Source organism: Zootoca vivipara, chromosome 11 (assembly GCF_963506605.1).
Source record: "Zootoca vivipara chromosome 11, rZooViv1.1, whole genome shotgun sequence".
Taxonomy (NCBI): Eukaryota; Metazoa; Chordata; class Lepidosauria; order Squamata; family Lacertidae; genus Zootoca; species Zootoca vivipara.
The window spans coordinates 21,819,065-21,833,890 of record NC_083286.1 but is presented as its reverse complement, the minus strand read 5'-3'; the positions used below and the strand labels follow the sequence as shown (position 1 = coordinate 21,833,890).

Below are 14,826 nucleotides of genomic sequence, written 5' to 3'. Positions count from 1 at the left end.
ATTGCACAGATAAGATGTAAAGCGGTTGTTGTATTAAAGTTATTTGGCTCAGCGATGGCACTGGCTTGGACATGTCCACACAATGGAAGATGGCAGGATCCCAAAGGGTGTGCTCTACAAAGAGCTGGCTTCAGGCAACCAGGCCTGTTGGCAGACCCACTCTGCTTTACAAAGATGCCTGCAAATGTGACATTAAGGGCTGGCAGTACTAATCCTGCCATATGGGAATTCCTTGCAGATGACCACAGCACCTGGAGACAGGCCGTGTATCCACAGCAGTGACCAGAAGAGCAATGACCGCTGGGAGGAGCACAGAAAGAAGAAACAGCGTCAGCAGAAGTGGGTGCCATGCCTTCATCTGTCCCAGCTGCAACAAAACACATCCATATCCATCTCTACAGTCACAGCAGGCGCTGTGACTCTCCAGTGGTTTGACTTCACCCACAAAGGTGCACTCTTCCATTGTATTCTGAGACAAACAGATGCTAACCAAACATTTTGCCACTAGGGATTTTTGGGGGGTGGGGGTGGGGAATAAATTCATTTCATTTTGAATTTTAATGTAAATCTATCATTCTCATTTTCTGAAACAATTTATGAACCAAAACCCAGCTGTCCTTCGAAATTCATGCTTCTCCAAATTTTGTGGTGCAAATAATGTGTACCAAAATGCACACGTTAGGAGAAAGTGTGCATTGAAATGCATACATTTGTTCAATGTAACATATATAAATTATCATTAATTATTAAATTTGTTGGTCCCTTTTTTTGCCACGGCAATTCAAAGTGACTTAGAGTATTTTAAGCAAAAAACAAACACATACATACAGTGGTACCTTGGTTTATGAACACAATTGGTTCCGGAAGTCTGTTCATAAACTGAAGCGTTCATAAACTGAAGCGAACTTTCCCATTGAAAGTAATGGAAAGTGGATTAATCCGTTCCAGACGGGTCCGCGGAGTACTTAAACTGAAGCGTTCATAAACTGAAGCATGGGTGTAATTGGTTCCGGAAGTCTGTTCATAAACTGAAGCGTTCATAAACTGAAGCGAACTTTCCCATTGAAAGTAATGGAAAATGAATTAATCCGTTCCAGATGGGTCCACGGTGTTCATAAACCGAAAATTCATAAACCGAGGTGTTCATAAACCGAGGTTCCACTGTATATTAAAGCTAGCATAAAGGGTGGGTGGAGGATCTAAACCAGGGGTAGTCAACCTTTCTATACCTACCACCCACTAATACATCTTTCTTGATGATTAAATTTCCTTACCGCCCACCAGTGCTTGATGGAAGGAGGATTCAGCTTGTGCCATAGAACCCCCTACTGCACACCTAGAATCCTGAAACGCCCACTGGTGGGTGGTAGGGACCAGGTTGGCAACCCCTGATCTAAACAATCATTCTGTGTGTGTTTCATTACATTAAAAATTTAATTACATTACATTGCACCCATGTGAAAAGGCCATAGCCAGTTTAAAGCCAAAGGCATGATTATAAAGGAATGTTTTTGCCAGGCACCTAAAGATACATAACAATGTGTTGAATTAGGAGGATTTGCAGGTAGGAATGTGTATATTTGCCGCAGGCAAAGTGGCATTCAAAAATCTGTTTATTAGGAGAAATCCACACTAAAATGCTGACGAATTTTCACAAGGATTTAAAACAAAAAATGCAAATAAATGAGATGCAGATATGTGACGAACTGAAGACCAAAAAAAATGAAACTGGCAGAAAGATACAACCATCCCTATTCACCATCCCCCACAACTTATCTCAAGTGCATAATTCATAACTTAATGGCTTAGTCCAAGTTGATTAACTATCCCTAACAAAGAAGGAAAAATAGTTCTACAGCTGTTTCTTAATTTCTTTGTACTTTCTCCCCATTCCCTTTAATGAAGTTCTAGCTGCAGCCTCAAAGGCTTTTAAATTAGAAAGACAGATATAACGCATTTGAACATTCCCAACACTAATCAAAGATGCTCTGTTTCAAACTGCATCCTAAGATAGCCTTTCAAATGAGTCTGATCTAATAGTCTTTAGACGAATGACAACAACTGTAGTGAGAAACAGCAGAGCTGCAGCAGAACCTCACAATTCCATGAAACCACTCCAGTCTTTCTTCCTCACTTGTAAGCTTGATGTTTTTTCTGTTCCCTGTTGCAGCCCTCCGAGCAAGTTCTGTTGATTCCACTTCCTTGCATTTGATAGTGCTAGTGAAATGGACAAAGTTCTTACCCAGCTCTCTGATTACTTCCTGCCAGGGGTGTCTTAACCACAGAGGCTAGTGGTGCTGTGCAGGGCGCCAAGTTCTGGAGAGTGCCAGGGAACAGGCAGAGGCTGGACGTGGGGGCCCCCCGGCATCAGCTCATTGCCCTCGCCCACCTCCGCCATGCCATGCCGAAACAGCGCCGCGCCCGGAACCTCTGACTGTCCGCCTGTCTGCTGTGCCGTGGCCACCATGGCATGAAGCGGCTAGCTGAGCCAGGAGCTTCTGCATCCAGCCTCCGCCTCTTCCCCACCGGAGGAGCTGCCTTCTAGCCGCTGCCCGCCTCCTCCAGCCCCGCAAAGCTGGGCACGTCGCCGGCAGCGCTGTCCTCCCTAAAAAAGGTCGGCAACTCTGGGAAACGGAGGGAGCGCCGGAGGGATCTTTGCACCACAACACCGGATATGCTTAAGACGGCACTGCTTCCTGCACAGCAGGAAATGAGAAAATGTACTCTCCCCTTGCAGTAGGCAAACACACACTAGGCACCTTTTTTTTTTTAAGCGGGCAGGAGCGCGCACAGCACAGCCCTTTCCTCCCTCCAAAAGCTGGGCTGCCTTCTATACAGGGATATCTTGGTCTGTGTCTACTAGGGAGGGGGAACATCACAGCTGTCACTGCCAAATGATTTGGCAGGATCATTCAGTTCAAGGGAAATGCAGATGGGACGTGTTTAGTAGGATTGTTTGGGTGAGCTCCCAAACCCCTGCTCCCCTTCAACTCAAGTTTCCTGGCTGCCTCAAAAAGATAAACATGAAAATTGTATGCATCGAGGTCAGATGCACTGCAAAGACATTGATTTCTTTTCACAACATTTTTGAAGTTTGACAGTGGCGGCAGCAATGCTTTTTAGAAGCAGCCTTTAAAATCAAGCATACATATATTTGTCTCAGCTTTTATGACAGATGTCATCGACATTGCTATGTGGGAAGATCATTTAAGATGCACAAAACTATTAGAGGGAAAAGGAAGGTTAATAATAGGCTTTTTGTGCAGTATGTATCTTGTTAAGATGCAGAAAAAAGGATGAAAAGTTCATCTCAGCATTGACAAGGAGAGCCAGGGGCCTGTTACCTTACCAAAAATGAAAGACAAAGAGCATGTAAAGGGCATTTTGACTGACTTATCCATGGACTATACATACACAAGCAAAATATTAAGATGGACTGGAAAAAAACAATAATGATCTTTCACTTGCAATGACTGTATTCCTGTATTATACACTAAATCAAGCTCAATACATAAAAATAAATGTGTGCTCTGGACTACATATGGGAAGAATTAACAAGATTAATTGTCTCTTCACAGACTTCATTTGAACTATCTCAAACAAAAACTGACCCCAAATCTATTTAGGACAAAAATGAGATTTAATGTTTTCTACTGACCTGGACATATATCCTGATTATTGCAGCGAAGCCTGGTTTTCTTTATTTTAAATAAAATGCAGCTGCAAGGGGATCCCAATTAAATCAGAGCACTGATTCCCAACCCTAATGTTTGGTCCAAACTTCTGCCTAACCAGAAAGGCAAAAGGAGCCGTCCCACAGATCAAGAGGTCCTGGATAGGAGGGGAACTGTCAAGCAAAGAGTTGCAAGCAGCATAACACGAGATGTTGTTTTAGCGCTGGCTTGCTTGGCATCAATTGAGATTTATAACTGGTTCTGCTATCCAAACGTTTCCTGGAATGTCATTGGACCCCATGAGGAATCTGGAGAGCTGCCAGATACGAATGATGCTGCCTCTGTTCCTGGGCATCTTGGCATGCCTGGAGCCATGAGTGCATGGGTTCCATTCAATTGATGGCATCCTTGAGATCAGCCTCCTTCCTAGCTGATGTGGTGTTTGTATGTTTGTAACCTCTGTGAACTCCTCTCGGACCCTGTAAGTATTTGGGCCGACAACAGCTCTTTTTCCTCAGAGGTGGTGATACACAAAAGGGAAGGAGGTATTCAACTCTTTTACCCTACACCAGTTTCCTGAGCAAAATCATTCCTTTCTCCCAGTGTTGCTATTTACCTCCAAAGGAAAGAGTTCACCAACATGATTTTCCTGCACAACAGGTAGGTTATTCCCAAGCCAAAGGTCTAGCGAACAGGGTTTTTGCCAGTATAGCCTGACTTGCAAATTACTAAATTGCACATATCAGCAAGAATAACTTTGCTAAATCAATCCCATTGTTTGCCATGGCTACAGCAGAGTGGGCGTTCACAGAGCAGGGTTGGGAAATATTTAGTGCTATGGAGTCTGAATGCACAGTACCTAAATGAGGTTTGTGAGGTAGTCCCTGTACTCTTACTGACTACAGCGTAGGAAAGAAGGAGCTGGTAATTTATCCTAGATTGATTTTCTCAGGTCAGCTTGGCTTCCAAGTTCCTGGCGCAATGTTATCCAGGTCACAGAAAATGTCTATACCTTACCACAGGTGTGGCACATTTCTAGTTCATGTTCACGGCACACAAAGATATTGTAGCATTTACCTGTGCAAATGAGTATTTTCTGCTTAAAGGGAGAATGCCTGGGAAGGTATCAAGAAATGTGCACTTTGGAGAAAAGGTGCTTAGGTACATTGAGGTCCAGCTCTGAGGGCCTTCTGGCGGTTCCCTCACTGCGAGACGTGAGGTTACAGGGAACCAGGCAGAGGGCCTTCTCGGGAGTGGCGCTCACCCTGTGGAATGCCCTCCCATCAGATGTCAAGGAAATAAACAGCTATCTGACTTTTAGAAGACATCTGAAGGCAGCCCAGTTTAGGGAAGTTTTTAATGTTTGATGTTTTGTTGTTGTTGTTGTTGTTGTTGTTATCATCATCATCACCATCATCATCATCATCATTAATTCTGTTGGGAGCTGCCCAGAGTGTCTGGGGAAACCCAGCCAGATGCATGGGGTACTTATTATTGTTGTTGTTGTTGTTGTTGTTGTTGTTGTTGTTATTTCAAATCACACATTATAGAGTTCATTTAGGATATGGTAGACTTGGTTTCAGCACATGCTACCTAAAACCAGTTAATGTCAATTGATCAGTTATTACAATGGCTGTGTTGAAGTGACGGTAAATGGTAGATGAGTTCTGGGGTTGTCCTTCTTTAATTTACTCTGCCCATTGCCCTTTCTGCTTCATAACCCAGGAAGTCCTTCTCATCTGTGTGGTGCCACCTCTCTCCAACCCCTTTCCCCAGCTATTTCTTCAATGTAACTCAACAATCCACACCAACAACTAAAAGAAGTCTAAAATATCACTGCATTCCTTGTTAGCCTGACTTTTCCCTTTCCTCCTCTCTCCTGGTTGCTCTGCTATCCTAATCTATCCCTTCCATTCCTTGTTCCTCTATTGTCTCCCTGCACAGACAAAATTTAAATTGTAGTTTCCTTGTGATACTGGCTTGAGGGTGGGGTGGGGTGGGGGCTATGCCATGTTGTATTCTCGCATGTTTACTGCAGGTGCAAAATAAATAAATAAATTATCCATAAAAGGAGGGGTGGAGAAGCTTCCCTAAAGAATTTTCGCAAGCACTGTTATTGGCCTGCACTTCAGGATACCCAAAGGCTTTGAATAGCCAAAAGAAATATAACATTACAGAGTTATCCAAGAAATGGGCTTCCATGGAAGACCTCAAGCTGTGACTGCTGAAGGCCAGCACAATCCTACATAGAGTTAGCCAGTTATTAAACAGTCTATGGGTAATCTCACCTTTCCTTCTTACCATAGTCAAATCGCAAGAACCCTTTATGAAACAAACAGCACCACTTGACATGGCCACTATACCACTTCCCCTCACTCAACAGGTTTCAAGCATGTATTCCTTCCATTTCCATTGCTCATTATGCTTTCAAGTGCCGTCATATCACTTAACATATGTGAACAAAGTAAATGGCTAAACGTGGCTTAGTGCTTCGGTAACGAATGGCTCTTTACTGCCAGGTTACCGAATTAATCGAATTTTGTCATTCCACATCTAGTATTACCGACTTTAAGACATGCACATTTTCACACCATATAAAAGTTGCCGATAACATAATTGTGCATCTGAACTTCAGCTTCAGTCCAGATGTCACTGTTACTGCAATCCTAAAAAATAAAAATAGAGACAAGTAATATCAAAAGTGATCCTTTGTTTTGAAATCACAGGTGTTGAAGTCCCTATATTTTAGCCTTCCATAAGCTAAAATGTCTTCCCGAATATCACAAACTTCTTTATCAATAATGTACCATGGATATTACAGAAAAATAGATTGATTGTGATCCCAGATGACTCTGCGCCAATGCTCATCTAGTTTAAAATGAACTTTCTTATGGCTTAAACCCATCCCCCCCCAAGTAGTAAACTTTACTTCATGATTGGATTGTTGCCTGTGATCTTGTACAAATCTCACAGGATAGAGAAGCTGCTCCTTCCCCTCCCCACCCACCCCACCCCAGTAACTTAAGATATGTAGCTGAATATTTTTTCACAGTGCCACACACCCCTGCAGTAACTCATAGTTTGCTTAGTCAGATGGCACTCAAGGGAGAACTGCAAGTGGACAGCCAGACCAGTTCCACAGCTAAAGTTGACTAGAGACAAATCACATCATTTTCCAAACATGCTGATCCCAGCTGATCATCTAACAAATGCTTTAACTTTATCCTGTAAATAAATTGTACCATCAGCCGTCACTTCATGTCAGCTGTGCATTAAAATGCTTGGACTTTTATTTCTGTCCAGCAGCTCACTAGTAAACATTGCAAATTTCCTGTTCAATTAATGCGTGCTTGAGATTTGTTAAGTATGTACCAGCATGGAGAGGATTTTTTTTTTTGTCGTTCCAGAAGACATGACACACCAACTTTTCATGTTTCTTAAGGGCACGGTTTAAAGTGGTTAATTAGAAGTTATTATGTTCATACTGAAAGTAGCATGGGCTGTAATTTGAATATTCCTTTGATCATAAGTATATTTATTTATAAACAAGCCCCATTAAATCCCTAGTAAGTGCGTTCAGCATTGTAATACAGTGGTACCTCTGGTTAAGAACTTAATTCGTTCCGGAGGTCTGTTCTTAACCTGAAACTGTTCTTAACCTGAGGTACCACTTTAGCTAATGGGGCCTCCTGCTGCCCCCACGCCGCCAGAGCACGATTTCTGTTCTCATCCTGAAGCAAATTTCTTAACCTGAGGTACTATTTCTGGATTAGTGGAGTTTGTAACCTAAAGCGTCTGTAACCTGAAGCGTTCATAACCCGAGGTACCACTGTATTAATTTCCGACAAGACCAATACCTTTTTATTATAATCCTGAAATCTGGAGCATTTTTTAAAAAATGTATTTTTATCATTATAATTGTAACATGTAGGCCAAAGGTATATATACAACACAGTATTTACATTTAACAGACGAAAAATGGAAACCATTGTTTATAATTCACATGGTGTGAAACATTAGGAAATGTCTCAGCTGTTTCTGATTTACAAGTTCTATAGACAACCTTTCTTATAATAAGACATTGATCTGGAACTTTCTGAAGGAGGAACTATCATTCATAAAAAAATATAAAAAATCCTTCCTGTAGCACCTTAGAGACCAACTAAGTTTGTCATAGGTATGAGCTTCCGAGTGCATGCACACTTCTTCAGATACACTGAAACAGAAGTCACCAGACCCTTATGTATAGTCAGAGGGTGGGGAGGGGTATTACTCAGAAGGGTGGTGGGAATGGGTGATTGGCTGATAGGAGTGGTAAACCTGTTGATGACTGTTAATGACTGCAGTTGGTCTTGCAGGAAAAAGCAAGGGGTGAGATGGCATAAGAAAGCTTTATCATATATAATGAGATAAGAATCTTAACTTATTATACATGATCAAGCTTTCTGTAGCACCTCAGTCCTTGCTTTTTCCTGCAAGACCAATTGCAGTCGTTAACAGTCGTTAACAGTCATCAACAGGTTTACCACTCCTATCAGCCAATCACCCATTCCCACCACCCTTCTGAGTAATACCCCTCCCCACCCTCTGACTATACATAAGGGTCTGGTGACTTCTGTTTCAGTATATCTGATGAAGTGTGCATGCACACGAAAGCTCATACCTATGATAAACTTAGTTGGTCTCTAAGGTGCTACTGGAAGGATTTATTTTGTTTTGACTGCATCAGACCAACACAGCTACCTACCTGTAACTATCATTCATAAATGCATAGGTGACAATTAGGTGTTTGAGTGCAAATGCAGTAACTGTGCTCATTTCTTTGAGATCAACTGAATCATGATGCTTTAAGGATACAGCTCCATATGTCTACATACACTCAACATGAAGGAGGAAATTTGCATCTTTGGTACTTACGGTCATCAGGTGAAGAGCGGAAGCTCAAGAGATCTAGTAAACCTGCCCCTCTTAATCCTTTGTCACCTTTATGTTCCTTGACACAATCACAGAATCCAAGAAAAGCCGTTTTTTGCAAATCTGCATTAATGCCATGTAAACAGATTTCTTTGAGTAGATTGGTATATATGTATCCCACAGGCCAAAGCCAGCATGAGAAGTTTCCCTTGTAGATATTTTTCTGTAGAAGGAAATGTGTGAAATTTCTATCATGTACCAACTCAGTGACACCAAGATTACATTTCTAAAGGAAGAAAGGAAGTACATATATCCAGGAACATGGTTGAACAGTGGTAGACAGGCATTTAAACAACCACATACATTTTATGCATCAGGCAGATAAATGCACTGCAATTTTTACAGTGCACCTCTCAGCTGAGTTCTATACATGCTTACTCAGATAACCCTATCGTGTTCAATGGGGCTTATTCCCAAGTAAGTATTACAATTGGCTCCCTCTGTTGAACATATCAGACACTGCTGGTGTTTTGGGCTACATATTTCTGGTTTATTCGACTAGAACAGCTGGTTGCTTAGTCAGTTGCCCAACCGGGAATACTGGTGCCAACATAAACTTCACAGACAAACAGTAAAGAAAATAAATGCTTTGCTTCTATTCCATTTAGGGTTTTCAACACATTCCCTCCCTGCATCTAAATTAGCTTGGGTGTTACCTGCTTCTGAAGAGCCAGAGAGCTTGAAATGAAATCTCTCACTAGGTCCATTAAAACTCTCAAGCAGGACATGTTTAATTTGGCAGCCTCTCCAAGGACCATCAGGCCCAACACTGATTCCAACCTAGATGTTTCAGGATAGGAAAGAAAAACATTGGTCCAAATTAAAAGAATAAATTGATATTTTTCCCCAACGGGAAAACTATATTGGCATTATATTCATAAATGCTAATTGTGTGGCAATGTCCCTCCTTCCCACGAAATCAAGACTCAGGACACAGTGATTGAGATTTAATTGGGGTGGTTAAGGCCACAACTTTATTGATTAAGCATGTTGAGCGGAATTGGCTTAGGCGTTGGAACCTAACAGACTATATCCGACCCCAACCCGTGTGTTGGAGTCCTTGAGAAGTTAACCACCAGAAAGGAGCCCCGCGATGTAGATCTACTAGAGCTCCTCCTGTGGCCACCGAAGGGGCGTGCCCTACGGCCCAGGCAACTCCAGGCTCAGGACCAAGCGACGCCCCCGGAATCCTTTAACGGAATTACTTCTCCAAATTTGGGCAGCTGGTGACGTAATCTGCCCCTCATCCACCTATTGTTATGCAAATTTCCAACGCCTAACCGCCTAACCTAAGTTGTGACGACATGCTACGAGGTAGGCGAAAAACCCATCATGGCTAGCCCAGTATGGGAAAAGTCCTACCCGGCCCACTGACTAACCAGGCAACCGACTCACGTCCATAGCAGCGTCCCCTTACCTCTTTTTAAGGGGTGGACGGGCGGGTGAACTGTTTGCTCCGGCAAACAAGGAAGGAAAGAGGGCTGCTTCCCGCCTGCGGGGAGCTTTAAACTTGGTGGCTCCGCCCCGACCGTTCTCATTGGCCGGTCGGGGGGGTGATGCAGGCGGGAAGCCACCATCGCGTAGGGGCTGAACTCGCAGCCCCTACGCGGTGGTGCAGTCGGTCGGCCCACAACGCCACTTCCGTCGCAGGCGCGGAAGTGGCTTTTCTTTCGGAGAGGTAACATGAACATATAGAGCAGGCATGGCCAAACATGGCCCTCCAGATGTTTTGGGACTACAACTCCCATCATCCCTAGCTAGCAGGACCAGTGGTCAGGGATGATGGGAATTGTAGTCCCAAAACATCTGGAGGGCCAATTTTGGCCATGCCTGATATATAGAGTATGTTTTCATGTGGCATAGCTTCTGCCAAATCGGGTCTCGGATTTAATGTAAGACTTAGATTGCCAGACCAAGGGTTCTTTTCCATAGAGGCCACTCCACTACATCAGAGCTTGCCAAGAGCCAGTGTGGTGTAATGATTTGAGTGTTGGACTAGGACAGGCATCCTCAAACTTTGGCCCTCCAGATGTTTTGGACTACAATTCCCATCTTCCCTGACCACTGGTCCTGTTAGCTAGGGATCATGGGAGTTGTAGGCCAAAACATCTGGAGGGCCGCAGTTTGGGGATGCCTGTCTTAGCCTATACTAGGTAAAAGGTAAAGGTAAAGAACCCCTGGATGGTTAAGTCCAGTCAAAGGCGACTATGGGGTTGCAGCGCTCATCTCGCTTTCAGGCCGAGAGAGCCGGCGTTTGTCCACAGACAGCTTTCTGGGTCATGTGGCCAGCATGACTTAACCACGTCTGGCTCAACGGGACACCGTGATGGAAGCCAGAGCGCACAGAAACGCTGTTTATTTTCCCACTGCAGCAGGACCTCTTTATCTACAGTGGAACCTTGGTTTATGAACACCTCGGTTTGCGAATTTTCGGTTTACGAACGCCGCGGACCCATCTGGAACGGATTAATTCACTTTCCATTACTTTCAATGGGAAAGTTCGCTTCAGTTGATTAACAGACTTCCGGAACCAATGACACCCATGCTTCGGGTTAAGTACGCTTCAGGTTGAGTACTCCGCGGACCTGTCTGGAACGGATTAATCCACTTTCCATTACTTTCAATGGGAAAGTTCGCTTCAGTTTATGAACGCTTCAGTTTATGAACAGTCTTCCGGAACCAATTGTGCTCATAAACCAAGGTACCACTGTACTTGCACTGGCATGCTTTCAAACTGCTAGGTTGGCAGGACACGGGTGGTGCTGTGGTCTAAACCACTGAGCCTCTTGGGCTGGCCGATCAGAAGGTTGGCGGTTTGACGGAGTGAGCTCCCATTGCTGTGCCTCAGCTCCAGCCTATACTACCTCACAAGAGCAGGTACTATGCCACCTTCAGCTCCTTGGATAACAGGTGGAATATGAATGAATGAATGAATGAATGAATGAATGAATGAATAGCAATATTCCAAAACCTATTAGGAAGAGTAGGGCAAAACATTTTTTTAAAAAACTGTAGGAGGTGGCTGTTTGAGTAATGGCGTAAACGAGTTCATAGCCTCCAAAAAGAAAACAAGTGGGCCTGGGACAAGTAATTCAAAATGGTGTATGGATGACCCTTGTTCCTATATCCCTGCTGGAGAAACTTAGGCACATCAAAGGTTGTGAAACCTGGCATCTGGAGTTGTTGGTGCATGTTGGGGGCAAGAAGTGATACTTATCAGCTACTCCAGTTAGCAGTTTGAGCACTGGTAAAAAGTAATTCACCCACAATCAGACAGCGATGCAAGATTAGGTTGTTTGGGTGGAGGAGTGGCAGTATAGTGCTCTAATGAGAAAAAGGCAGGATCTAGAAAAAGATCAAGGGAGGCTCAATTTCAGTGTATCATTTAATTTCATGTGGCATTTTGGTTGGTCCTTTCCCTCCAAAGACAGGATTATATAGAAGTGCTTATATATAGCATATGCACAAATTCTTCCAGATAAACTACCTCACTGGCTCTATTTAACTATGATATTGTTCCTAAAGACTTGACTGTTGGGACAGTGCTGTATCTGAAGCATTTGTGTTTTGTTCAAAAAGATAGAAAATTAACACTGTAAGGGATAAACCAGTTATGTCACAACAGAAGGATTTCGGTTCATTCATATCATGGTACAAGTGTAAATGCCTGCCATACTGGAATATTCTATCTAAAACTTTACTGCATAGCATCATGTTTTGCAAAACTGTACTGACTAAAGATATACCCCATCACAAGCACTTGTAGGCTTTTGCTGCAAGCAGGTAGTTTAGTAGGGCTAAGCTGCCTTATTATCAAGCCAATGTCTGGCTGGTTCTTCTTAGAAATAAAATGGTGGACTGCATTAATCTCTGGTCTGATCCAACTCTCAATAATCTTGTTTATTTTTCACTTCTGTCTATTTGCTCCATTTTACCTACTGTGTGCCTAATGCTATTTTTTAATTAATGTGATGTGGCAGTCATATAGACACTAGAGCCAATGGAAAACATTAGGTTAAATATCTATGAACCTTAATACTATTCATGTGATGGCAGAGGAGTTATCTAGCTAATTAGATGGGAAGTAAAGTAAGGATGTGCCATAATTAAATGAATAATTGTATAATCAAAAGTTAGTGCTCACTGAGAAGAACACAAGAGAAGGTGACCAGTAGGACTTTGGTGGGATCAATGCTATTACATTTAATTCCGCTTGTCCATTAGGGAGAAACTACACACCAAGCTAATAAATTCACAAAACATCAGCAAAGATTGACTTAATAGAAAGACTATTCACGTAATACATATTTTAGTCATTTGGTAATAAGGTCAGAGTTTGGGGGCGAGCTATTATAAGGAATGAGGGAAAGGGAAAATCAGGAAATGTAATTATGGTTTTAGAATGAAATATAAAAAAGTAGATTGCATAATACCGAGCTATGTTCTAGATCAGGCATCCCCAAACTTTGGCCCTCCAGATGTTCTGGACTACAATTCCCATCATCCTTGACCACTGGTCCTGCTAGCTAGGGATCATGGGAGTTGTAGGCCAAAAATCTGGAGGGCCACAGTTTGGGGGTGCCTGTTCTAGATACTATAGTTTGATTTTATATCTGTTTCTGTATTGATAACATTATAAAGTATAACCTGATGCCTTGGTGCCAAAACCTTTTTGAGCTAACCAGGGACTCTTGGCTCTGTGAGCAGCTGCCCTGTGGGGTGAGCCATCAGAAGTGTGGGGTGGAACACCTTTCAAGTTGGTGAAGAGTTCTGGTGCTATGGAGTGGTCCAGAAGATTCAGGCTGCCCACTGGCCTCTCCTAAACAAGGGCTGAGACTTTGCCTGAACAATAACAGTCTTCCAGGCTCAGCTTTGTTTCAATGTGTTCCCTTCTGACTGCTGACACTCAGCAATAGAGTACTCTTCAGCCAACTGCGCTGTGGAGGGCAGGCTCAGCTGGCTTTTATAGGCTGCCAGCTGACCAGACACGGCCTGCAGACAATGCCCAGCCAGCCTGCAGGGCACTGCTCAACCAGTGAGGCCTCTGATTGGTCCAGTTGAAGCTGGCATTGGGTGGGGAATCCCCACACCTGGATTCTGCCAGGCCCTAGCTGGTGGGGATGGTGGACAGGGGTGAGGTCCACAACTACTACCCACCTGAGAAGGGGTGAGCGGCCATTTGTTTCCATGTATAAGCGCCCTACCCACCAGTTCAATCCCCATTACTGTCAGTTAAAGGATCACAGGTAGCAGTGCTTGGAAGCTCTGGAAAGCTGCCAAGAGTCGAGTACAGTATTAGAGGCTGGAGAAGGTCTCATTAAGGACAGGGGCCAAAGAAACTGCCCCGGTTCCATGCCTTTGTACACATGGCAGCTGCTTTGTTTTGCTTATAGAAGTCTTTTACTATCTAATTTGGTCTTAAGGCAGTTCCTGGCAAATTTTATGTGAGCAGTGGGCTGCAGGATATGAAAATCATCATTTGTCACAGTTATGTAACAGCATTTAAATAACTAAGTACATTATTTACTTAAAATCAATTAGCTAGATCAATTTTTAATGCCTTTGATTTTTTGAAACTTTTGGCCTTTACAAACTTTAAAAGTTGCAGATTTTTAAAATAAAAAAGTCAAACAAGACCTTTAAAATAAATAAGTCAAACAAGATTTTTAAAATAAAAAAGTCAAACAAGATTTTTAAAATAAAAAAGTCAAACAAGTAAAAGCTGCAGGTGGCTTCTAAACGAGGCCTGGAAACACAGTGTAAAACAGGCATAGGCAAACTCGGCCCTCCAGATGTTTTGGGACTACAACTCCCATCATCCCTGACCACTGGTCCTGTTAGCTAGGGATGGTGGTAGTTGTAGTCCCAAAACATCTGGAGGGCTGAGTTTGCCTATGCCTGGTGTAAAACTAAACCGGGTCAGCAATAAGGCAACTTCCCTCCCATTGACTGCAATGTGAGGTAGAACAATAAAATAAAGATTGGATCCTTCCAAGCTGGGGATCATTTGGGTGTTTCACAGACATAACTACTGTGGAAAGGGGGGCACCAATAGTTCTCTATTACAGTGATTCGCCCACAATTTTTCTTACTGACCACTTGAAAATCCCTGAGGGTCTCGGGCTCACCACTTAATGTTTTTCTGCCCTCTGGAACAATTGTAATATGCATTATGCTT

At 43.1% G+C, this 14,826-nt stretch overlaps 1 protein-coding gene across 5 annotated transcripts in view; it reads right to left on the bottom strand.

Moving 5' to 3' along the window:
- Positions 1-14,826, bottom strand: part of TMEM232 (transmembrane protein 232) — a 147,209-nt gene that overhangs the window by 87,633 nt on the left and 44,750 nt on the right. For all 5 annotated transcript variants that reach the window (XR_009558319.1, XM_060280162.1, XM_060280165.1 and 2 more), the window contains 2 exons: positions 9,305-9,428; positions 8,592-8,811 (listed from right to left, as the gene is read on the bottom strand). Coding sequence is in view for 4 of the 5 variants with exons in the window: in XM_060280162.1 (XP_060136145.1) it covers positions 8,592-8,811; positions 9,305-9,428 (344 nt within the window). In the remaining variant the exon portion in view is untranslated. The remainder of the gene's footprint in view (positions 1-8,591; positions 8,812-9,304; positions 9,429-14,826) is intronic.